Here is a 24533-nt window from a genome sequence, read left to right as displayed (position 1 = left end):
CTTTCTTTTATACATCTCCCACTCAGCTGCATTTTTTCCCTGCAAAAATCGTCCAAATGCCTCTCTCTTCTCTTTCACTAATACTCTTACTTCTTCATCCCACCACTCACTACCCTTTCTAATCAACCCACCTCCCACTCTTCTCATGCCACAAGCATCTTTTGCGCAATCCATCACTGATTCCCTAAATACATCCCATTCCTCCCCCACTCCCCTTACTTCCATTGTTCTCACCTTTTTCCATTCTGTACTCAGTCTCTCCTGGTACTTCCTCACACAAGTCTCCTTCCCAAGCTCACTTCCTCTCACCACCCTCTTCACCCCAACATTCACTCTTTTTTTCTGAAAACCCATACAAATCTTCACCTTAGCCTCTACAAGATAATGATCAGACATCCCTCCAGTTGCACCTCTCAGCACATTAACATCCAAAAGTCTCTCTTTCGCGCGCCTGTCAATTAACACGTAATCCAATAACGCTCTCTGGCCATCTCTCCTACTTACATAAGTATACTTATGTATATCTCGCTTTTTAAACCAGGTATTCCCAATCATCAGTCCTTTTTCAGCACATAAATCTACAAGCTCTTCACCATTTCCATTTACAACACTGAACACCCCATGTATACCAATTATTCCCTCAACTGCAACATTACTCACCTTTGCATTCAAATCACCCATCACTATAACCCAGTCTCGTGCATCAAAACCACTAACACACTCATTCAGCTGCTCCCAAAACACTTGCCTCTCATGATCTTTCTTCTCATGCCCAGGTGCATATGCACCAATAATCACCCATCTCTCTCCATCAACTTTCAGTTTTACCCATATTAATCGAGAATTTACTTTCTTACATTCTATCACGTACTCCCACAACTCCTGTTTCAGGAGTACTGCTACTCCTTCCCTTGCTCTTGTCCTCTCACTAACCCCTGACTTTACTCCCAAGACATTCCCAAACCACTCTTCCCCTTCACCCTTGAGCTCCGTTTCACTCAGAGCCAAAACATCCAGGTTCCTTTCCTCAAACACACTACCTATCTCTCCTTTTTTCACATATATATATATATATATATATATATATATATATATATATATATATATATATATATATATATCCCTGGGGATAGGGGAGAAAGAATACTTCCCACGTATTCCCTGCGTGTCGTAGAAGGCGACTAAAAGGGGAGGGAGCGGGGGGCTGGAAATCCTCCCCTCTCAATTTTTTTTAATTTTCCAAAAGAAGGAACAGAGAAGGGGGCCAGGTGAGGATATTCCCTCAGTGGCCCAGTTCTCTGTTCTTAACGCTACCTCGCTAACGCGGGAAATGGCGAATAGTTTGAAAAAAAAAAAAAAAATAAATAATTGCGGCTAGGTAAGATTGTATGGGTTTAAGAAAGAAGGTGGGTTTGGGGGATAGGTGTCACAGAACGACTCTGGAGGATCTTGTGGAAGGAAAAAGTACAAAAAGAGATGAGTAGAATGGAAAAAGGTGAGAACCAATCGCATTAATGCGCTTGCAACGACTACTGCAGGGAAAAGGGAAGGTATTGCTTTAACGATCGCTTTATGTATCGATGGAGGTAGGGGAAAATGACACGCACAAGCGATACGCTGCGCGATGAAGAAGTAAGATATATGTAAAGAAGAAAGCTTTTACAATATTTATATATAGATAAAAATAATTATGGGAGATGTATAAAAGATAAGGGGATCAGGAGGAAAGAAATACTTCCAGATGAAAACGTGGCTTGAGAGGCGGCTGAAAGGTATGCAGTGAAAGTTTTAGGGAGAATAAAGTGTTCTGGAGGTTCAATTAATTTTTTTTTTTAATTTCAAAAATGGGAACTCAGAAGGGGGCAATGGGAGGTATACAATAGTGGGGCATTGTGCTAAAGAATGGAGTGAATTTTGAAATGTGGAATGGCTAGTTAAAGTAAAAAGAAAGATATAGGGTTTTTGTCATTCGTGTCTTTCAATGAATCGTAGTTCCAATAATATTGTATAAATGAAAGATAGTAAAATTTCATGAAATAAAGTCTAATGATCAGTAGTGATGGATAGCCAGCGAATTATCACAAAAAGCAAGTGACTGTATTAATGCTCTGTAAGTACCCAAATGACTTATACATGGGCCCTAGATCGCAATGGGTATCAAGCACCGGGTAATAGACGATGCTCATAAAGCGAATTAAAACTTGGAGATCATTCCGTAACATCCATGGGCGCATAATTACTGAGGATGAAGCATTTACAACTCATCATTGGGGACAAGCAGTGGTTTACACTGAGTAAAACTTTTCACTGCTGTGAACAAGTTTGCTTCGACGGAATTATGTAAAAACTTAGAAACAAGATCTTTTAAAAAAAAAAAACGAGAGGGGAGGATTTCCAGCCCCCCGCTCCCTTCCCTTTTAGTCGCCTTCTACGACACGCAGGGAATACGTGGGAAGTATTCTTTCTCCCCTATCCCCAGGGATAAATATATATATATATATATATATATATATATATATATATATATATATATATATATATATATATATATATATATATATTTATTATTTATATTTATCATACTTTGTCGCTGTCTCCCGCGTTTGCGAGGTATATATATATTAATGTGCTGAGAGGTGCAACTGGAGGGATGTCTGATCATTATCTTGTGGAGGCTAAGGTGAAGATTTGTATGGGTTTTCAGAAAAGAAGAGTGAATGTTGGGGTGAAGAGGGTGGTGAGAGTAAGGGAGCTTGGGAAGGAGACTTGTGTGAGGAAGTACCAGGAGAGACTGAGTACAGAATGGAAAAAGGTGAGAACAATGGAAGTAAGGGGAGTGGGGGAGGAATGGGATGTATTTAGGGAATCAGTGATGGATTGCGTAAAAGATGCTTATGGCATGAGAAGAGTGGGAGGTGGGTTGATTAGAAAGGGTAGTGAGTGGTGGGATGAAGAAGTAAGATTATTAGTGAAAGAGAAGAGAGAGGCTTTTGGACGATTTTTGCAGGGAAAAAATGCAATTGAGTGGGAGATGTATAAAAGAAAGAGACAGGAGGTCAAGAGAAAGGTGCAAGAGGTGAAAAAGAGGGCAAATGAGAGTTGGGGTGAGAGAGTATCATTAAATTTTAGGGAGAATAAAAAGATGTTCTGGAAGGAGGTAAATAAAGTGTGTAAGACAAGGGAGCAAATGGGAACTTCAGTGAAGGGTGCAAATGGGGAGGTGATAACAAGTAGTGGTGATGTGAAAAGGAGATGGAGTGAGTATTTTGAAGATTTGTTGAATGTGTTTGATGATAGAGTGGCAGATATAGGGTGTTTTGGTCGAGGTGGTGTGCAAAGTGAGAGGGTTAGGGAAAATAATTTGGTAAACAGAGAAGAGGTAGTAAAAGCTTTGCGGAAGATGAAAGCCGGCAAGGCAGCAGGTGTGGATGGTATTGCAGTGGAATTTATTAAAAAAGGGGGTGACTGTATTATTGACTGGTTGGTAAGGTTATTTAATGAATGTATGACTCATGGTGAGGTGCCTGAGGATTGGCGGAATGCGTACAAAGGCAAAGGGGATAATAGTGAGTGCTCAAATTACAGAGGTATAAGTTTGTTGAGTATTCCTGGTAAATTATATGGGAGGGTATTGATTGAGAGGGTGAAGGCATGTACAGAGCATCAGATTGGGGAAGAGCAGTGTGGTTTCAGAAGTGGTAGAGGATGTGGGGATCAGATGTTTGCTTTGAGGAATGTATGTGAGAAATACTTAGAAAAGCAAATGGATTTGTATGTAGCATTTATGGATCTGGAGAAGGCATATGATAGAGTTGATAGAGATGCTCTGTGGAAGGTATTAAGAATATATGGTGTGGGAGGCAAGTTGTTAGAAGCAGTGAAAAGTTTTTATCGAGGATGTAAGGCATGTGTATGTGTAGGAAGAGAGGAAAGTGATTGGTTCTCAGTGAATGTAGGTTTGCGGCAGGGGTGTGTGATGTCTCCATGGTTGTTTAATTTGTTTATGGATGGAGTTGTTAGGGAGGTAAATGCAAGAGTTTTGGAAAGAGGGGCAAGTATGAAGTCTGTTGTGGATGAGAGAGCTTGGGAAGTGAGTCAGTTGTTGTTTGCTGATGATACAGCGCTGGTGGCTGATTCATGTGAGAAACTGCAGAAGCTGGTGACTGAGTTTGGTAAAGTGTGTGAAAGAAGAAAGTTAAGAGTAAATGTGAATAAGAGCAAGGTTATTAGGTACAGTAGGGTTGAGGGTCAAGTCAATTGGGAGGTAAGTTTGAATGGAGCAAAACTGGAGGAAGTAAAGTGTTTTAGATATCTGGGAGTGGATCTGGCAGCAGATGGAACCATAGAAGTGGAAGTGAATCATAGGGTGGGGGAGGGGGCAAAAATTCTGGGAGCATTGAAGAATGTGTGGAAGTCGAGAACATTATCTCGGAAAGCAAAAATGGGTATGTTTGAAGGAATAGTGGTTCCAACAATGTTGTATGGTTGCGAGGCGTGGGCTATGGATAGAGTTGTGCGCAGGAGGATGGATGTGCTGGAAATGAGATGTTTGAGGACAATGTGTGGTGTGAGGTGGTTTGATTGAGTAAGTAACATAAGGGTAAGAGAGATGTGTGGAAATAAAAAGAGCGTGGTTGAGAGAGCAGAAGAGGGTGTTTTGAAATGGTTTGGGCACATGGAGAGAATGAGTGAGGAAAGATTGACCAAGAGGATATGTGTGTCGGAGGTGGAGGGAACGAGGAGAAGTGGGAGACCAAATTGGAGGTGGAAAGATGGAGTGAAAAAGATTTTGTGTGATCGGGGACTGAACATGCAGGAGGATGAAAGGAGGGCAAGTGATAGAGTGAATTGGATCGATGTGGTATACCGGGGTTGACATGCTGTCAGTGGATTGAATCAGGGCATGTGAAGCGTCTGGGGTAAACCATGGAAAGCTGTGTAGGTATGTATATTTGCGTGTGTGGACGTATGTATATACATGTGTATGGGGGTAGGTTGGGCCATTTCTTTCGTCTGTTTCCTTGCGCTACCTCGCAAACGCGGGAGACAGCGACAAAGCAAAAAAAAAATATATATATATATATATATATATATATATATATATATATATATATATATATATATATATATGATAGAGTTGATAGAGATGCTCTGTGGAAGATATTAAGAATATATGGTGTGGGAGGCAAGTTGTTAGAAGCAGTGAAAAGTTTTTATCGAGGATGTAAGGCATGTGTACGTGTAGGAAGAGAGGAAGGTGATTGGTTCTCAGTGAATGTAGGTTTGCGGCAGGGGTGTGTGATGTCTCCATGGTTGTTTAATTTGTTTATGGATGGGGTTGTTAGGGAGGTAAATGCAAGAGTCCTGGAAAGGGGGGCAAGTATGAAGTCTGTTGGGGATGAGAGAGCTTGGGAAGTGAGTCAGTTGTTGTTCGCTGATGATACAGCGCTGGTGGCTGATTCATGTGAGAAACTGCAGAAGCTGGTGACTGAGTTTGGTAAAGTGTGTGGAAGAAGAAAGTTAAGAGTAAATGTGAATAAGAGCAAGGTTATTAGGTACAGTAGGGTTGAGGGTCAAGTCAATTGGGAGGTGAGTTTGAATGGAGAAAAACTGGAGGAAGTGAAGTGTTTTAGATATCTGGGAGTGGATCTGTCAGCGGATGGAACCATGGAAGCGGAAGTGGATCATAGGGTGGGGGAGGGGGCGAAAATTTTGGGAGCCTTGAAAAATGTGTGGAAGTCGAGAACATTATCTCGGAAAGCAAAAATGGGTATGTTTGAAGGAATAGTGGTTCCAACAATGTTGTATGGTTGCGAGGCGTGGGCTATGGATAGAGTTGTGCGCAGGAGGATGGATGTGCTGGAAATGAGATGTTTGAGGAAAATGTGTGGTGTGAGGTGGTTTGATCGAGTAAGTAACGTAAGGGTAAGAGAGATGTGTGGAAATAAAAAGAGCGTGGTTGAGAGAGCAGAAGAGGGTGTTTTGAAATGGTTTGGGCACATGGAGAGAATGAGTGAGGAAAGATTGACCAAGAGGATATATGTGTCGGTGGTGGAGGGAACGAGGAGAAGAGGGAGACCAAATTGGAGGTGGAAAGATGGAGTGAAAAAGATTTTGTGTGATCGGGGCCTGAACATGCAGGAGGGTGAAAGGAGGGCAAGGAATAGAGTGAATTGGAGCGATGTGGTATACAGGGGTTGACGTGCTGTCAGTGGATTGAGTCGGGGCATGTGAAGCGTCTGGGGTAAACCATGGAAAGCTGTGTAGGTATGTATATTTGCGTGTGTGGACGTGTGTATGTACATGTGTATGGGGGGGGGGGTTGGGCCATTTCTTTCGTCTGTTTCCTTGCGCTACCTCGCAAACGCGGGAGACAGCGACAAAGTATAAAAAAAAAAAAAAAAAATATATATATATATATATATATATTCACCGAGAACCAATCACTTTCTTCCCTTCCTGCTCGTACACATGCCTTACATCCTCGATAAGAACTTTTCACTGCTTCTAGCAACTTGCCTCCCACACCATGCATTCTTAATACCTTCCACAGAGCATCTCTATCAACTCTATCATATGCCTTCTCCAGATCTATAAATGCTACATACAAATCCAATTGCTTTTCTAAGTATTTCTCACATACATTCTTCAAAGCAAACACCTGATCCAGACATCCTCTACCACTTCTGAATCCATGCTGCTCTTCCCCAATCTGATGCTTACATGCCTTTACCCTCTCAGTCAGTACCCTCCCATATAATTTCCCAGGAATTTCTCAACAAATTTCTCAACAAATTTATGTCTCTTTAATTTGAACACTCCCTTTATCCCCTTTGCCTTTGTACATTGGCACTTTGCATGCATTCCACCAATCCTTAGGCACTTCACCATTTATCCATACATACATTGAATATCCTTACCAACCAAGCAACAACTTAGTCATCCCTTTTTTTTTTATAGATTCCACTGTTATACCATCCAAATCCACCACCTTGCTGGCTTTCATCTTACGCAAAGCTTTCACTACTTTGTTCACCAGACCATTTTCCCTGACCCCTCTCACTTCGCAAACCACCCCAACCAAAACACCCTATATCTGCCACTCTGTCATCAAACACATTCAACAAACCTTCAAAATATTCATTCCATCTCCTTCTTACTTCATCACTACTTGTTATTACCTCCCCATTTACCCCCATATTCCCTGACCCCTCTCACTTTGCACACCACCCCGACCAAAACACCCTATATCTGCCACTCTGTCATCAAACACATTCAACAAACCTTCATAATATTCATTCCATCTCCTTCTTACTTCATCACTACTTGTTATTACCTCCCCATTTACCCACTTCACCGAAGTTCCCATTTGTTCTCTTGTCTTTTGCTTTTTATTTACCTCTTTCTAAAACATCTTTATATTCTCCCTAAAATTTAATGATACTTTATCACCTCAACTCTTATTTGCCCTCTTTTTCACCTCTTTTTTTTTTGCATACATATTCGTCAATTCCCACATTAGCGAGGTAGCATTAAGAACAGAGGACTGAGCCTTACACGGAATATCCTCACTTGGCTCACTTTAGCTTCCAGGTTCCAATTGCTGCCATATTTACTCCCATTTATTAAAACATTCCACTTCTCCCAGATTTTCCCCATTCAAACTCACACTCCAAATAATCTGTTCCTCTTTACTGCTAAACCTAGTAACCAAACATTTATTCAGATTTACTTTCAACTTTTTCCTTTCACACACTCCCAAACTCAAACACCAGCCTCTGCAGTTTCTCACTTGAATCTGCCACCAGCATCATGTCATCAGCTTACAACTGACTCACCTCCAAGGCCCTCAGCAAACTGCATGCCTGCCCCCTCTCTCCAAGACCCTTGCATTCACCTCCTTTACCATCCCATCGATGAACAAATAAAAAAACAGCCATGGTGACATTACACACCCCTGATGCAGACCCACCCTTACGTGGAACCACTCACTCCTCTCTCCATACTTGTACATGCTATCCTCCTACACCATATACATGCAATACCTTCCACAGCATGTATATGTCAACCCTATCATACATTTTCTCCGGATCCATATATGCCACATAGAGGACCCTCTGTTTCTTTGAGCATTTTGCAAACACTTACTTCATACATCCTATATCAATTCTGAAGCCACAATGTTCTCCCCAGTCTAAAGCTCTGTGCATGCCACCACCATCAGAATCACCACTCTTGGATAGAACTTACCAGGTACACTCAACAAATTGTGTAGTTTGAACATTCATTTTTGTCCTATCACCTTTATGAAGTGGCACCATACAAATATTTCAGCAATCCTCAGGCAATTCAATAAGAGCTGTACATACAGTAAAACTCCAAACTTTGTTTACTTTACATTGGATGCTCCAGTCATGGGCAAGAGTCCATATAAAGGCCAGGCCTTAATTGGAATATAAAGAGGTTAATAAAAGGAGAAAAGAAGAGAGAAGGAAAAGTATTTACAAATTTTGGAGGAAGTGAAAAATGTCTTTTTAATGTGCCAGGTCATAGTTATTGAGAAAGACAGTTCCAAAGTTTTGAGGTACAGAGAAAGAAACTAAGAAAATGACTCATCATTGAATTGCTAATGGCCAGACAGTAATCATGTGATGCAACAGCTTGCCAAGTATTGTATGATCTAGCTAATGGTGGCAACACACAAGCAGCTAACTCCCAGGAGCAAAAACTCAAGTAATACCTCTAAAAGAGAGAAGGTGGATGGACATTGATGTACAGGGCAAGTGGGTCAAGTTTTGAAGTTAGCAGGGGAGAATTGATAAGTTGGACTGCTTTCTTCTCTATAAAGTAAGGATACAGAGCTAGAGCCACACCAGATGTGACAGCAGTACTCCATATATGGATGTATAATTCTTTTGCATTAACAGAACAACTGTTTGGAAGAAAAGAAACTTCACCATCTAAACAGGACTCCCAGTTTTTTAGAGGCAGATTTAGCTATTTCTGTAATATGGGATTTCTAAGACTGTGTGGATATTACGGCCATACACAAGGATGCTCATTGAGTCAAGAGGTGAAATTACTGAACAGTCAAAGGAGAGAGAAAAGTTGTGAGGAATTTTCAGTAGAGATGGGCAAAAACTGGGTTTTGGAGGCATTAAATTTACCTGTTCAAGGCTGAGTTTACTGAGGAAGTTGTGTCAACACAAGATGCAGATTGAGCAAGAGAAGAATTGAAGGATGAAGGAATGCAATGTTTATATGTCAGCATATGAGTGCATTTGGTTTTTTTATAAGAAAGGAAATTGTTTATGAAAAAGAGAAAAGGTGTAGGAGAGAGGACAGAACCTTGAGGGACTCTATTGTTTTTATGGAGAAAGGGGAGAGGCTTGATCCATCAACAACCACAGAGATAGAACTGCCAGAAAGGAAGCTAAATATGAGGTAGGAAAGTCAGAAGAGGTGAGTTTAGGGATGAGACCCTGATGCCACATATTGTCAAAAACTCTGGACACATTGAGTGCAGCTACATAGGATTCCCAAAAATCTTTCAGAGGTGATGACCAGACAGACATTAGTAAGTTAGGAATGAATATCACGAGTAGATCTCACCTCACAGAAGCCACACAGAGAGAATGCTGTGATTCAAAATGTCTAAGGATATGGAAGCTGAGATGAGATTCAAAGACTTTCGAAATAGTGGATGTCAAAGCAACAAGATAATAGTTAGAGGGTTTAACCAATTAACACAATCCACCCCCTTTCTTCAGAAATTCAGCTGGAATCCTATCCGCTCCAACTGCTTTGCTGCATTTCATCTTGCACAGCACTTTTACCACCCCTTCCATTTTCACCAAACCACTTGTTATGACTCTCTCACAGTCACATACCTCCATAACCAAAATATTCTACATTTGCTGTCATAACATCCCTTCAAAATATTTACCCCATCTCCTGTCCATCTTATTTCTGCCTGTTACCACTTCCTCATTTGCCTCCTTCATCAGTGTACTCATTTGTTCTCTTGTTTATCCTACATTACTAACCTCTATACAAAACATGTTCTGCCAGAAGCTAGCTGCTATTCACTAATTCCAACTCACAATTGCCTTCTCCTGCCCCTTTACCCTCCTTTCATCATACTGCCTCTTACAGTATATCTCCCAATCACTTGCACTGTTCCTTACAAATAGTCTATTCTCATTCACTAGTAACTTATCTCCCTCATTGCAAGAGGTCACATTGGTGTGCGTGATCTAGTATATACCCAGAATCATTAGGAAAATGAAACATGGTAAGTTCCTCATCTAAACACTCACTACCCTTTCTCATCTGTCCATCTCCCACCTTCTACATGCTACGCTTTTCTCTTGCATGTGTAAGTAGTGCTTCCTTAAACACCTCCCATCCTTTCCCAAAAACCCAGACTTCATTTAATATCACATTTTGCCATTCAACACTCAAACTCTCTTCATATTCTCTCATAAGCCTCTTTTCCAAGCTCACTTACTAATACAACCCTCTTCCCACTCATATCCTTTCCTCTTTTTGTAAAGCCTCAAGAAACCTTCACCCTCACCTCCATCAAGTCAGGCATACCACCAAGCTGCCCCTCTCAACACATTCAGATCCAAGAGCCTATCATTTGCATACTTATCAATTAGCACATTGTCCAGTAATGCCTCTTTACATTGTCTAATATGGTTTCAAGGAATGATAACTCCAGATATAAGAAATAAAACTTTTTCAAAAAGTTTTGAAATATCAATACAAAGCCTCATTTATATAGTTATTTTCTTATGGACAATTGACGCTTTCAGAACCATCCTGAAGTTTTATTATGCAGTAAAGTACATTCGTCATTGATTTCGAGGTGATAGTTTGTACAACATTTGTGTTAGTTTACAAAGAAATATATCCGATGGCTAAAAAGACGTAGCAACAGTTCTACAAATATTCTTTCATATATTTTTGTTGTACTGATGGTTTCAAGGAATGATAACTCCAGATATAAGAAATAAAACTTTCTCAAAAAGTTTTGAAATATTAATACAAAGCCTCATTTATATAGTTATTTTCTTATGGACAATTGACGCTTTCAGAACCATCCTGAAGTTTTATTATGCAGTAAAGTACATTCGTCATTGATTTCGAGGTGATAGTTTGTACAACATTTGTTAGTTTACAAAGAAATATATCCCCTATCCCTGGGGATAGGGAATTAAGAATACTTCCCACGTATTCCCTGCGTGTCGTAGAAGGCGACTAAAAGGGGAGGGAGCGGGGGGCTGGAAATCCTCCCCTCTCGTTTTTTTTTTTTTTTCAATTTTCCAAAAGAAGGAACAGAGGGGGCCAGGTGAGGATATTTCAAAAAAGGCCCAGACCTCTGTTCTTAACGCTACCTCGCTAACGCGGAAAATGGCGAATAGTTTAAAAGAAAGAAAGAAAAGGCTAAAAAGACGCAGCAACAGTTCTACAAATATTCTTTCATATATTTTTGTTGTACTAATGCAAATTTATAATATTCCTATTTTGTGGAAAATATTATTGATAACTGTAATTCTGAAATTTGGATTTGGATTTAGCTGTGTCCCTTATTCAGAAGCTGTTTGAACAGAGGTATCAGGGTCACAGCTGTAGAGTGCCATGATCATATTGCTTAGTAAAGTTATAGAAATAGATGCTACAGTTCTTGATGAATGCCTGTCATTGGATAGGTGATAAGACGATACTGAAATGAAGTTTGACATCAAGATGATGGAACAGGAAGATTTACAGGGATGGATGAATAAGGCAAACATGGAATTGACGCCTGTATTATGCTTCATTATGGGCGGTGTTAATGGACTCCAGCTGCAATCATGAAGTCCCTTTTGATGAGTCTGTATCAGTGGACAGGAAAGACTACAGCATTGTCAAGGACCTTGTCACCCCAAAAAGAAGCCCACCTTACCTTGTTCCCAGTGAAAGCATACCCATGAATCTGCAGTTGAATTTTGACAAAGGTTCCTAGTTACTCAATAATAATGTATCTCTGATGCCTTTTCCTAAGTGGAACTCCCTTGAGGGGGTGGCCACGTTAATAGAGTCCTCATAATTAATGAACTCCAGTGCCGCTTCTCAGCCTTCAGTGCTTTACCCTTAACAAGCAACTGGCAGAGGGCAACTCTAGTGTAGTGTTTGCAGAGGCTTCGAGCTAATGTTCCTGCTAACTACTTCTACATGATTTTCCTGCCTAATGATCCTTTCTTCTACTTATACTTAATGCTTCTGCACAAATCTTCCTACCTACTACATCTATCTATTGCTCCTACCATTTTGTCAAAAGGCAGGGCTACCACATAGTACTCATCACAGTAAAATCTAGAGTTACAAAGCATGAGCTGTGTGATTTAAGTGTTGTCAGGTGTTATGTATGACAAAGAGAGATTGGATGTTTGTGGACAGAATGCCAGTAGTCCATGTGTGGGTAAGACAGAAACAAAAAACAGCTACCTGGATCAGAGGAGTGCAACTTGTCAACTACTGAAGTGCTGACTCACTACGCAGCCACCACAAACTCTCCCGATACCCAGGCGGATAGTACAAGTATTATAACTCCCTGGTTGTTAGCTCCTTACCAACTAATACCTACCAGTAATGATGATAATAGTAATAATGAGGAGGGTGGATGTGTTGGAACAAAATGTTTGAGGACAATATGTGGTGTGAGGTGGTTTGATCGAGCAAGTAATGAAAGGGTAAGAGAGATGTGTGGTAAAAGAAGAGTATGGTTGAGAGAGCAGAAGAGGGAGAATTTGAAATGGTTTGGACACTTGGAGAGAATGAGTGAGGAAAGATTGACAAAGAGAATGTATATGTCAGAGGTGGAGGGAACAAGGAGAAGTGGGAGACCAAACTGGAGGTGGAAGGATGGAGTGAAAAAGATTTTGAGCGATCGGGGCTTGAACCTACAGGGTGAAAGGGGTGCAAGGAATAGAGGGAGGGGGGGTGGATGCTGTTTCTTATGTGGTGGGATGGTGACAGGAATGGATAAAGGCAGCAAGTATGAATATATACATGGGTATATATGTATATATTGAAATGTATATGTTCGTGTATGGGTGTTTATGTATATACATGTGTATGTGGGTGGGTTTGGCCATTCCTCATCTGTTTCCTTGCGCTACCTTGCTGACACGGGAGACAGCGATTATGTATAATAAAAAATGAAATAATAATAATAATGATATTTCATGTGTGGCGGGGTTGCGATGGGAATGGACGAAGGCAGCAAGTATGAATATGTATGTACATTATATATGTATATGTGTGTATGTATATGTTGAAATGTATATTTATGTATATGTGTGTGTATGGGTGTTCATGTATATACATGTGTATGTGGGTGGGTTGGGCCATTCCTCGTCTGTTTCCTTGCGCTGCCTCGTTGACACTGGAGACGGCGATTAAGTATAATATAAAATAAAATAATAAAATAAAATAGTGTGGTTTCAGAAGTGGTAGAGGATGTGTGGATCAGGTGTTTGCTTTGAAGAATGTATGAGAAATACTTAGAAAAGCAAATGGATTTGTATGTAGCATTTATGGATCTGGAGAAGGCATATGATAGAGTTGATAGAGATGCTCTGTGGAAGGTATTAAGAATATATGGTGTGGGAGGCAAGTTGTTAGAAGCAGTGAAAAGTTTTTATCGAGGATGTAAGGCATGTGTACGTGTAGGAAGAGAGGAAAGTGATTGGTTCTCAGTGAATGTAGGTTTGCGGCAGGGGTGTGTGATGTCTCCATGGTTGTTTAATTTGTTTATGGATGGGGTTGTTAGGGAGGTGAATGCAAGAGTTTTGGAAAGAGGGGCAAGTATGAAGTCTGTTGGGGATGAGAGAGCTTGGAAAGTGAGTCAGTTGTTGTTCGCTGATGATACAGTGGTGGTGGCTGATTCATGTGAGAAACTGCAGAAGCTGGTGACTGAGTTTGGTAAAGTGTGTGAAAGAAGAAAGTTAAGAGTAAATGTGAATAAGAGCAAGGTAATTAGGTACAGTAGGGTTGAGGGTCAAGTCAATTGGGAGGTAAGTTTGAATGGAGAAAAACTGGAGGAAGTAAAGTGTTTTAGATATCTTGGAGTGGATCTGGCAGTGGATGGAACCATGGAAGCGGAAGTGGATCATAGGGTGGGGGAGGGGGTGAAAATCCTGGGATCCTTGAAGAATGTGTGGAAGTCGAGAACATTATCTCGGAAAGCAAAAATGGGTATGTTTGAAGGAATAGTGGTTCCAACAATGTTGTATGGTTGCGAGGCGTGGGCTATGGATAGAGTTGTGCGCAGGAGGATGGATGTGCTGGAAATGAGATGTTTGAGGACAGTGTGTGGTGTGAGGTGGTTTGATCGAGTAAGTAACGTAAGGGCAAGAGAGATGTGTGGAAATAAAAAGAGCGTGGTTGAGAGAGCAGAAGAGGGTGTTTTGTAATGGTTTGGGCACATGGAGAGAATGAGTGAGGAAAGATTGACCAAGAGGATATATGTGTTGGAGGTGGAGGGAACGAGGAGAAGTGAGAGACCAAATTGGAGACCAAATTGTGTGATCGGGGCCTGAACATGCAGGAGGGCAAGGAATAGAGTGAAGTGGATCGATGTGGTATACCGGGGTTGACGTGCTGTCAGTGGATTGAATCAGGGCATGTGAAGTGTCTGGGGTAAACCATGGAAAGTTGTGTAGGTATGTATATTTGCGTGTGTGGACGTATGTATATACATGTGTATGGGGGTGGGTTGGGCCATTTCTTTCGTCTGTTTCCTTGCGCTACCTCGCAAACGCGGGAGACAGCGACAAAGCAAAAAAAAAAAAAATAATAATGATAATAATAATGATATTTCATGTGTGGTGGGGTGGCAACAGGAATGGATGAAGGCAGCAAGTATGAAAATGTACATGTGTATATATGTATATGTCTGTGTATGTATATGTTGAAGTGTATATATATGTATATGTGCGTGTATGGGTGTTTATGTATATACATGTGTATGTGGGTGGGTTGGGCCATTCCTCGTCTGTTTCCTTGCACTACCTTGCTGATGTTGGAGACAGCGATTAAGTATAGTAAAAAATAAAATAATAATAATAATAATAATAATAATAATAATAAAAAACAGAAGGATTTGTGTGTAGCATTTATGGATCTGGGAAAAGCATATGATAAGGTTGATAAAGATTCCTTGTGGAAGGTTTTAAGAATGTATGGTGTGGGAAGAAAGCTGTTAGAAACAGTGAAAATTGTTTATCAAAGGTATAAGGTGTGTGTATGAGTAGGAAGGCAGTAAAGTGAATAGTTCCAAGTGAAGGTTAGTCTGAGGCAGTGGTGTGTGATGTCACCATGGCTGTTTATTTGTTATGGATGTGGTGGTGAGGAAGGTGAATACACGGAGTGTTAGAGTAAGGGGCGAGTATACAGTATGTAGGGAATTATAGGGGGCCTGAGAAATGATTCATTTGATGCTGGTGACTGAGTTTGTAAGAGTGTGTGAAAGGAGGAAATTAAGGGTAAATATGAATAAAAGCAAGGTTATTAGGGTTAGCAAGGTAGAGGGACAAGTGAGTCTGAATGGAAAGAAATTGCAGGAAGTGCAAAGTTTTAGATTACTGGCAGCAAATGAAACCTTGAATGAGGAAGTGAGTCATAGAGTGGGTGAGGGAGTGAAGCTTTTGGGAGCATTAAAGAATGCATGGAAAGAGAGGTCATTGTGTGGGAGGCTGAAAATGGATATGTTTAAAGGTGTAGTGATTCCTACGTTATATGGGTGTGAGGCATGGGTTATAGATGAGGATGTGCAGAGGATGATGGCTATGTCGGAAATGAAATGTTTGATGACTGTATGTGGTGAGAGGTGGTTTGACCAAGCAAGAATTAAAACAGTGAGGGATGTGTGGTAATAAAAAGAGTGTGGTCGAGAGAGCTGAAGAGGATTTGCTGAAATGGATTGGACATGTGGATAGGATAAATGAGGAGAGATTGACAAAGAGGATATATGTGCAAGATGTGGAAGGAACAAGGAGAGAGGGGGAGACCAAATTGGAGATAGTATGATAGAGTGAAAAAAAATTATGAGTGGAGCCTAAGCATGCAGGAGGATGAAAGGTGTGCCTGGGATGGGATAAATTGGAATGATATGGTATGCAGGGGTCACATTCTGTCAGTGGACTGAACCAAGGCTTTTGAATACCAGGGGAAACCATTGAGAGGTCTGTGGGGTTGTGGATTGGGAGCTGTAGTTTTAGTGCATTTCACGTGAGTTAGAGAATGTATGTGAGCAAATACGGCCTTTCCTTGTCTGTCCCTGGCTCAGCCTCCCAAACTAGGGAAATGGCGATCAAGTATGAAAAGAATAGTACCACATAATTATTGTTCAGGGAAACCTCCAAAATAATGTTTGATTGTTGATTTTAAGGTAAAAGATTTTGAAATCTGTGATGAATTCATGTGAAATGACTTTTTGTTATGTTGAAAATGTGCATGTGCAGGGGTTATAAAATCAAAATGAACTCTGCAGCACCGTTAGGTTTTTGTAAGCCAGTGGAATGTATTTGAAAAAGGATAGGAATGATGACTTAAAAGTATTAGGTGCTAAGGTGTAAAATGGATTTTTTTTCTTTTCTCATACAAAGAGTGAAGGAAGATTTATTGATAATACAATGATGATTATTACAATGTTGTAGATAGAAAATGCAAATAGAATAATCATTAGAGAGGTTATGGTAGTAATATGCAGTCAGCAGGCAGATTTTTTTCATAAAATGTAATCAGGAAGGAGCAAATTTATAACTGTAACCACATAGTATTGCAGTGTATTTTCACAGATTATTTCTCTTTTGTTTTACCGATGCATATTGTTGGATTTGGTACTTTTTTAATTCAATTGTTTGACAAAGTTTTTAGAAGTATTTTTTATTAACATCAGCAAACTTTAAATTATGATTGCCTTTTGGGGTAAATATTGGTTTTGTTTTATGATTGCCTTTTAGGGTAAATATTGGTTTTGTTTATTTACTTTAGCTATTCTTCCTAAACATGCTGGCATTACACTGCCATCATTCTCAGTGAATAAAGATTTTAAGGCAAATTGATTTTTTCATAAAAAGTTGTAACCGTTGTTGTTTATAAGTGATGAATTTTGAGCCAATGAGATTTCATGACATGAGTTTTGCTGGTTGCAGGACTGTAACAAGAACCACTAGTTTCTGAGCAGCAGTTGACCAGTAAGACATCTCTCACATTAACCTGTAAGACTAAAATTACTCATCATATTTCATGTATATTTCTGTTAATTTTCAGAGGTTTGAATTTCTAAAATTATCAAGGACATATCTTTATAATTTTCAGACTATTACTGTGCTTCTTAGAAATCAGTCATAATGTTACAAATGACTTGTAGTACTTACTCATTGGTTTTTATCCATTGTTAGGTATTTTCAGATGTTGGGAACCTACTCATATACCATGAGTCATTGGCTGTTGTTGAATAATACTTGACTGCTTTCACATTGGCTCTATGCAGGATTGTCCCCATTGTGAAATATCCTCTTGTGAAGCTAAGGATATTTCAACGTTTGCACACACACACACACACACAAGTATAAAACTCTCCCCGTAACACCCAATAGTAATCACACAGTGCACTAGCGTGCTAAGTATGCTTACTAATGCCTTGTCATGCCCTCAACAGGACTTCTTGGTCAAGCTTGCATTTCTGGCAGAGTTAACAAGATGCATCTGCTTGTTGCATCCTCTCCTATGCTTTATTCTGAGTCTGCTATGCTCCAGCTCCAGTGTAAAGGACACATTGGTCTTCTGATGTTTATTTTCCAAGTTTTTGCTTTCCATAAAACTATCTTGTAATTAAAATTTTGCTTGCATGTTGGTTGTACATAGAACCTGTTTAGCACTAGAACTAGAATGTATACCATGCACTTCAAATGATCTTTAGTTGCTGATTACACAATACTAATGTGATGTAGATTTTGATGGTTTATTTGTCACTTTCAGAGGTTGGGTATCTTCATTATTAAGTACAGAAATTTATGAAGTATTGAAATGTTGTAATATAAGGGTAGTAAAGTTTTTTCCAGTAACCACTTTGTATTGTAGTACCAAAAGGATTGATGATTGAAAAAACATGATATTTAATACAAAACTATTGTGTGCCAGATTCAGAATTATTAGGCAGAAGATTTGATTATACTTCATGTAGCAGGCATAGGAGAGAGTAAGATTCCGTAGCATTCAAGAATGTCAGCTGTAGGAATATTTTGGTACTGTGGACTGTGTTTTCTCATAGATATTAAGGGAGGCTCGGTCTGCATCTTGAAAGAAATGTGGAAATTTTCTGTTTTACTAACAAAGTATAAACCCTGCATATTGATTTATCATTCCACGTTAAGTTTGTAGTGGCATCTAGGGAGGTGAATTTTGCTTAATGAGAGTCTTCCAGTTTCAGGAGGGAAAAGCCAAAGTTTAATGTTAAATGTTTGTGGTGCCTTAAAAAAAAATATATGGTATTAATTGCTGCTTATCACGTGCAAGGTACATTTTCTCTTTCCCTGATGGGATTCAGCATCATAAAATACTTTATTGCTTATAGGCTTTATTGACATTCATTGATTAAAAACATATGACTAAAAAATCCCAAGCACAAAGTCAAGTTTTACTCCAATCATTAGGAGCTAAATGCTTGAAAACATTTTGTTGAAAATAAGTTCTTCGTACAAAGTTTGAGGCATGAAGAATACAGGTTGTGGATCATTTGATCTAAGTCACCATTGAGTGTTGTACCATTTCAAGAATACCATGATTTCCTTTAAACTCGATCTACTTCAACCAGTCTAATTGTCTGGCATATATTTTGAAACTTAATACTATCCTTTAATTTCTTGGTCTTTTGAGGTTTCCTCTTATTTCTGCCTTTTTCTTTTTTCTGTTATTTACCTGATCTCTTGGGTATACTTGGTGAGGCAGACCTTCTCCTTTTACATTTCTTAGCACTAACAAGTGGTATTTGCTACACTATTTGATCGCAAAGCTAATGTCAGAATTCTTCAGCAAATATTTCAATGCTGCTGTTGGCTCTTCTACTCTGGATATCTGAAGACAGTCAGTACCTCAGGTCTCTGAAGGAAGATATTGCATGTACCACCCTGCTTTAATGTGTGGGAAAGAGCAACATGCTTTATACAGAAACATCAAATGGTTTGGTCATTGCTTCTCAGCCATTGCTTTCTTAGCATTAATAATCATTACTGGCAGGCTACTTTGTTTTTGCAGTACAGTAGTTCTGTTTTTGTGGTTATGGGAGTATTTTTGTGGTTGTTGATCTTCTTTTATTTCTTTTCTTCAACAGGCATGTGGATGGGAAAGAGAAAACCAAAAAGAGGAAGGGACTGTTTTAAAGCTGCAGTTCCCAGTTCATAAAAGCTCATATTGCCGCTTGAAGCACTGCACCCCCACCTGCCTCAACCTCAGTCCCTCCAAGCTCACCCTCTCCCCAGCCTTATATATTATTTTAGTATTACAAAACAGCAAATTTGGGCTTAATATTAAAAGGATCTAATGTAAATTAATAAACTGGACCGTCTGACTTGAAGGGACCTAAGGTGTTTACCTGGGGAGGCAAAAGATTATGGTTGTCATTCTTGTAGTTCCAGTCACAATCACTTATATCACATGGTAGACTCAGCCATAAGGTTGTTCTAAATAAAACTCATGTCCCCAGTGTCACAGTTGCCAAAGTGAGTGTGATAGTATTTTTAGAAGCTCTCCAGTGCTGATCTGTTACTGGTGGATTGTCAAGGTATCATAGTTTAGAGAACCATAATCTTCCCCCAAGCCATAGATATTATCATTCTTCTAATACTATGCTGTAGTGGCACTTATTCCAATGACCAGTCAGGGATTATCTTTCCTCTCAAAGTAATAATTTTTAAATTCATGGACATGTTTTAAAAAGTATGCATATTACACATCTCAGATACTGTTGAAAATACATTTTAGTTTGGTAGGCATTTCCATACCTTCAAAAGGGACACATTATATACAGCCATGTTGAAGATTATTTTCCTTCCAGAACAGCTGATTATATTCTGTGCAGGATCTTCCTCAAATGTTTTCACCAAACATATTGTAATGCAGCAGAAAAAAATTATAAGCTTTGTCACTGTCCATTTTCTGTTGTTTTGAATGTTGGGAAAATGCTTCCTGGCTGGCCATGCTGAGAGTTAAGTATGAGGTACAGGATGTGACTCCTTTGTGCTCATTGTAGTTCTGATACTACTGATCTTTCCTTGTACTTCTAAAGGTGGATGGAAGTAGATCATCTCGAAGATGGATTTTGGCAACCCATCGCTTCCGATTGGCAACAAAAATGGTGGTCATATATACACTATTGAGTTGCAAAAGTTATTTCTATAAAGATAGGTAACATAATGCAAACACTCGTACCCCACATCAGTGATAAACACTTTTCATTTGCACAACAGTAATACACTTTATATAAGAAAGCCATTTTTCACTTTTCCTTTAAAATTTTATTTTTTTTAAGAAAAGTATATTTCCTGCTTTCCCCTTCTGTAGCTTCTATACTTTCTTAGCAGCCGAGCGAAAATGTACACCAGTCTTTTACATATGTATTGGGGCTAGCATACTAACACTTATGATAGTTTCTCAAGTCTTTAATTTTTTGTTTATGCCAGACTGATCCCTAATTACTCAGAATTCATGTGTATGTCAACAACGATAGAGTCACATCCTTGCAAGCTGTACATACTGTACTTAAGATTGTAAGAGAGATAAGTTTTATGTATACAATGGGTAATACATACAAGTTTAAGATTTTTGTACTCTTTGTATTCTGTTTTATTACATGGAACATATTTAACATCCTGTTGAAACTTTCAACTAGTCGTTTTCTTTTTCCCTTTATAGTTTGTTGCTCGGCCCACTGCCATACAAGTGTAAATAATGTGTACAATTATGATGGAAACGAACAAGCTGCTTGTTTCAGATCACTAAGTAATCTATAATTTATAGCTTGATAAATAAAGTGTGCTCTTCTGGAATTTTTAAAAACTTTGTATTATACACAGTCATGTTTTTTCATCTAATTCATATCAAAGTTCATTATTCATTATCAAAATATTTTCCCAAGTATCACTGCAAACTAGCAATGCAGATCTTAATGGTACTGGAAGATGTATTCATATACATACAGTATTTGAAAACTTCTTTGTTTGGCAGTTTAACAGCAGCATGTTTGTCTTTGAGCCCAGCAGAATGCCCAACTTTAAGTATTCAGAGAATTTGATGTGTTAAACTATTAAAATATTATTGGTGTTGTTTCTACCTACTGCAGGAAATAAAGTTGACTGTGAGACCTTAACTGCCTTACCAAAGACTGTTAGCATTAATGAATCCTTAAGGACAGAAACTCTGACCTTCATCATATCGTTTGTCTGTAGCAAGAACTAAACATTAAACATTTATGACTAGATTGGTAAAATATGATGCATTTTTTTCTTAATCATGTATGGTTAAGGCATGCCAACTGTGTACTTTTGTATAGAATAATATCAATAAATGTCATGTGTATCATTTTTACTCTGATTAACCCAACTATCTGAAATTTTTCTTAAGAAAAACAAACATGTTAAAAATGAAGCAAAGATATTCAAATATGTGTCAGTGGAAGTTAGATTATATGTGGTGAGTATAATGGCAAGAAAGACGACAGTACACAATGATTTGAAGGACAAACTGCTTCACTGCAAACTCTAAAATCTTTTAGATACATATTAAACTTTTATATTTAATCTTTATGAATGACTCAAGCAGTAAGACAAAAGTCTGTATCAATGCTAGGCTTACAATAGAAAAGGAAGAAAACTCAAAATGAGAGTATGGAAAAAAAAAAGTAAGGAGTACACCTATATTCAGGCTTGTATTGTGGCTTCATGTAAGTTGAATAACCAAAACCCATGATATAAGGAAGGTTATATTCCTGAGCAAAGACTTTTTTTCCAATTTAACTTTCATGGATGGACTATTCCTGAAAGTCAAGCATACCACCAAGATACCACACTCTGTCATGATATAAATTACATGATATATATCTTTTTTCTTTCATACTATTCGCCATTTCCCGCGATAGCGAGGTAGTGTTAAGAACAGAGGACTGGGCCTTTGTGGGGATATCCTCACCTGGCCCCCTTCTCTGTTCCTTCTTTTGGAAAATTAAAAAAAAACGAGAGGGGAGGATTTCTAGCCCCCTGCTCCCATGATATATATATTTTTTTTTTTTTTTTTATACTTTGTCGCTGTCTCCCGCGCTTGCGAGGTAGCGCAAGGAAACAGACGAAAGAAATGGCCCACCCCCCCCCATACACATGTACATACACACGCCCACACATGCAAATATACATACCTACACAGCTTTCCATGGTTTACCCCAGACGCTTCACATGCCTTGATTCAATCCACTGACAGCACGTCAACCCCTGTATACCACATCGCTCCAATTCACTCTATTCCTTGCCCTCCTTTCACCCTCCTGCATGTTCAGGCCCCGATCACACAAAATCTTTTTCACTCCATCTTTCCACCTCCAATTTGGTCTCCCTCTTCTCCTCGTTCCCTCCACCTCCGACACATATATCCTCTTGGTCAATCTTTCCTCACTCATTCTCTCCATGTGCCCAAACCATTTCAAAACACCCTCTTCTGCTCTCTCAACCACGCTCTTTTTATTTCCACACATCTCTCTTACCCTTACGTTACTTACTCGATCAAACCACCTCACACCACACATTTTCCTCAAACATCTCATTTCCAGCACGTCCATCCTCCTGCGCACAACTCTATCCATAGCCCACGCCTCGCAACCATACAACATTGTTGGAACCACTATTCCTTCAAACATACCCAGTTTTGCTTTCCGAGATAATGTTCTCGACTTCCACACATTTTTTTTTTTTTTGTTGGGGATGAGAGAGCTTGGGAAGTGAGTCAGTTGTTGTTCGCTGATGATACAGCGCTGGTGGCTGATTCATGTGAGAAACTGCAGAAGCTGGTGACTGAGTTTGGTAAAGTGTGTGGAAGAAGAAAGTTAAGAGTAAATGTGAATAAGAGCAAGGTTATTAGGTACAGTAGGGTTGAGGGTCAAGTCAATTGGGAGGTGAGTTTGAATGGAGAAAAACTGGAGGAAGTGAAGTGTTTTAGATATCTGGGAGTGGATCTGTCAGCGGATGGAACCATGGAAGCGGAAGTGGATCATAGGGTGGGGGAGGGGGCGAAAATTTTGGGAGCCTTGAAAAATGTGTGGAAGTCGAGAACATTATCTCGGAAAGCAAATGATATATATATATATATATATATATATATATATATATATATATATATATATATATGAAAACTGGAAAAGTTGGTGATGAAAGCTTGAAGTGCTCCTAGAGTGGGATAGAGTAAAGTGAAGTCTACTGGTAGGTGAGCTAGGCCTATGTCATATCAATTGTCTGATTCAGGAACTGTTGTTAATATCTATATGCAGACAATATGTAATGGAGACTTACTGAAAAACTTGGTGATGAGGGCTTGAGGTAGTGGTGGAGTGTGGTTACTGGGAAGGGGAGAGAGTCGGCACCAAAGGCTGTACAAGTCGCCTCCAAAATCAACTGCTTCAACAACCATAGCAAAGCACAGGTAATAAGACTTAGGTAATGCAGAGTTTACATAACTCTGGGATTTTCTGAATGAAACAATAGCAAGGGCTTAAACTTAGAATCTTGCTTGGCATTTCCTTCCAGGAAAAGCATCAAGCAGTCTTGGCTGCCTTACAGTCATACAGGGGGATTGTGAGGAATGAGAGCGTTGGTCTACAAACTCATCCCCTCCTCTTAAAATAATTTTCCAGAAAGAGGAACAAAAGGAGCCAAATGAAAATTCCTTAAAAGCTTTGGTTGGAGTATCGGAATCTGCATGAATGTAACCAGATGAAAAGAAAAGAAAGGTTAGATAGGTGCTATTTTTAATGAAAGGAACCTGTATGTTTTAGACCTGAGTAAGGAAAAGTTGAGAAGGAAAGGGGAAGAATGATATGGGAAATGTTAGAGGGATAAATCAGATTAGTGTGAAACAAAAGATGAAGTGGCACACCTGATGAAGTCATGGGGCTGTGTTAAGAGTGTAAGGAAGTGAGTGAGACTTTGAGAGGTGGGTGATTGGTAATGCTGACCCATCTAGCGATGAGAAGAGTTAAGATGACAAGAGGTGCTTTCTAGGAGGAGCTAAGTGAGTACTTCTGCAATCTTGATACAAGTGATTGAATCTTGGTGCTATAGGGTCTGAATGTGGAGTGTTTCTTAGCTCCAAAAACTTCTTGTTTCGAAATTGAAATACAAGATATTAAGACTCTTCTACACTTGAAATAATCATGGAAAATATATCACAATGTTCTCAGTAACCGATACATACCCAGCAAATACAATACAAATGAGCAG

General features: G+C 39.3%; 1 protein-coding gene across 2 annotated transcripts in view; it reads left to right on the top strand.

The window, feature by feature from the left end:
- Positions 1–21633, top strand: part of pnut (septin 7-like protein pnut) — a 150678-nt gene extending 129045 nt beyond the window's left edge. Inside the window, exons 10-11 of one of the 2 annotated variants that reach the window (XR_011714256.1) lie at positions 17717–17821; positions 19388–21633. Coding sequence is in view for 1 of the 2 variants with exons in the window: in XM_071675083.1 (XP_071531184.1) it covers positions 19388–19436 (49 nt within the window). In the remaining variant the exon portion in view is untranslated. The remainder of the gene's footprint in view (positions 1–17716; positions 17822–19387) is intronic. The other variant, XM_071675083.1, reaches the window with a different exon arrangement.
- Positions 21634–24533: the final 2900 nt, after the last annotated feature.

This window comes from Panulirus ornatus, chromosome 2, assembly GCF_036320965.1.
Source record: "Panulirus ornatus isolate Po-2019 chromosome 2, ASM3632096v1, whole genome shotgun sequence".
Lineage (NCBI taxonomy): Eukaryota > Metazoa > Arthropoda > Malacostraca > Decapoda > Palinuridae > Panulirus > Panulirus ornatus.
The sequence above is the reverse complement of the archived record's forward strand: the minus strand, read 5'-3'. Positions and strand labels throughout refer to the sequence as shown.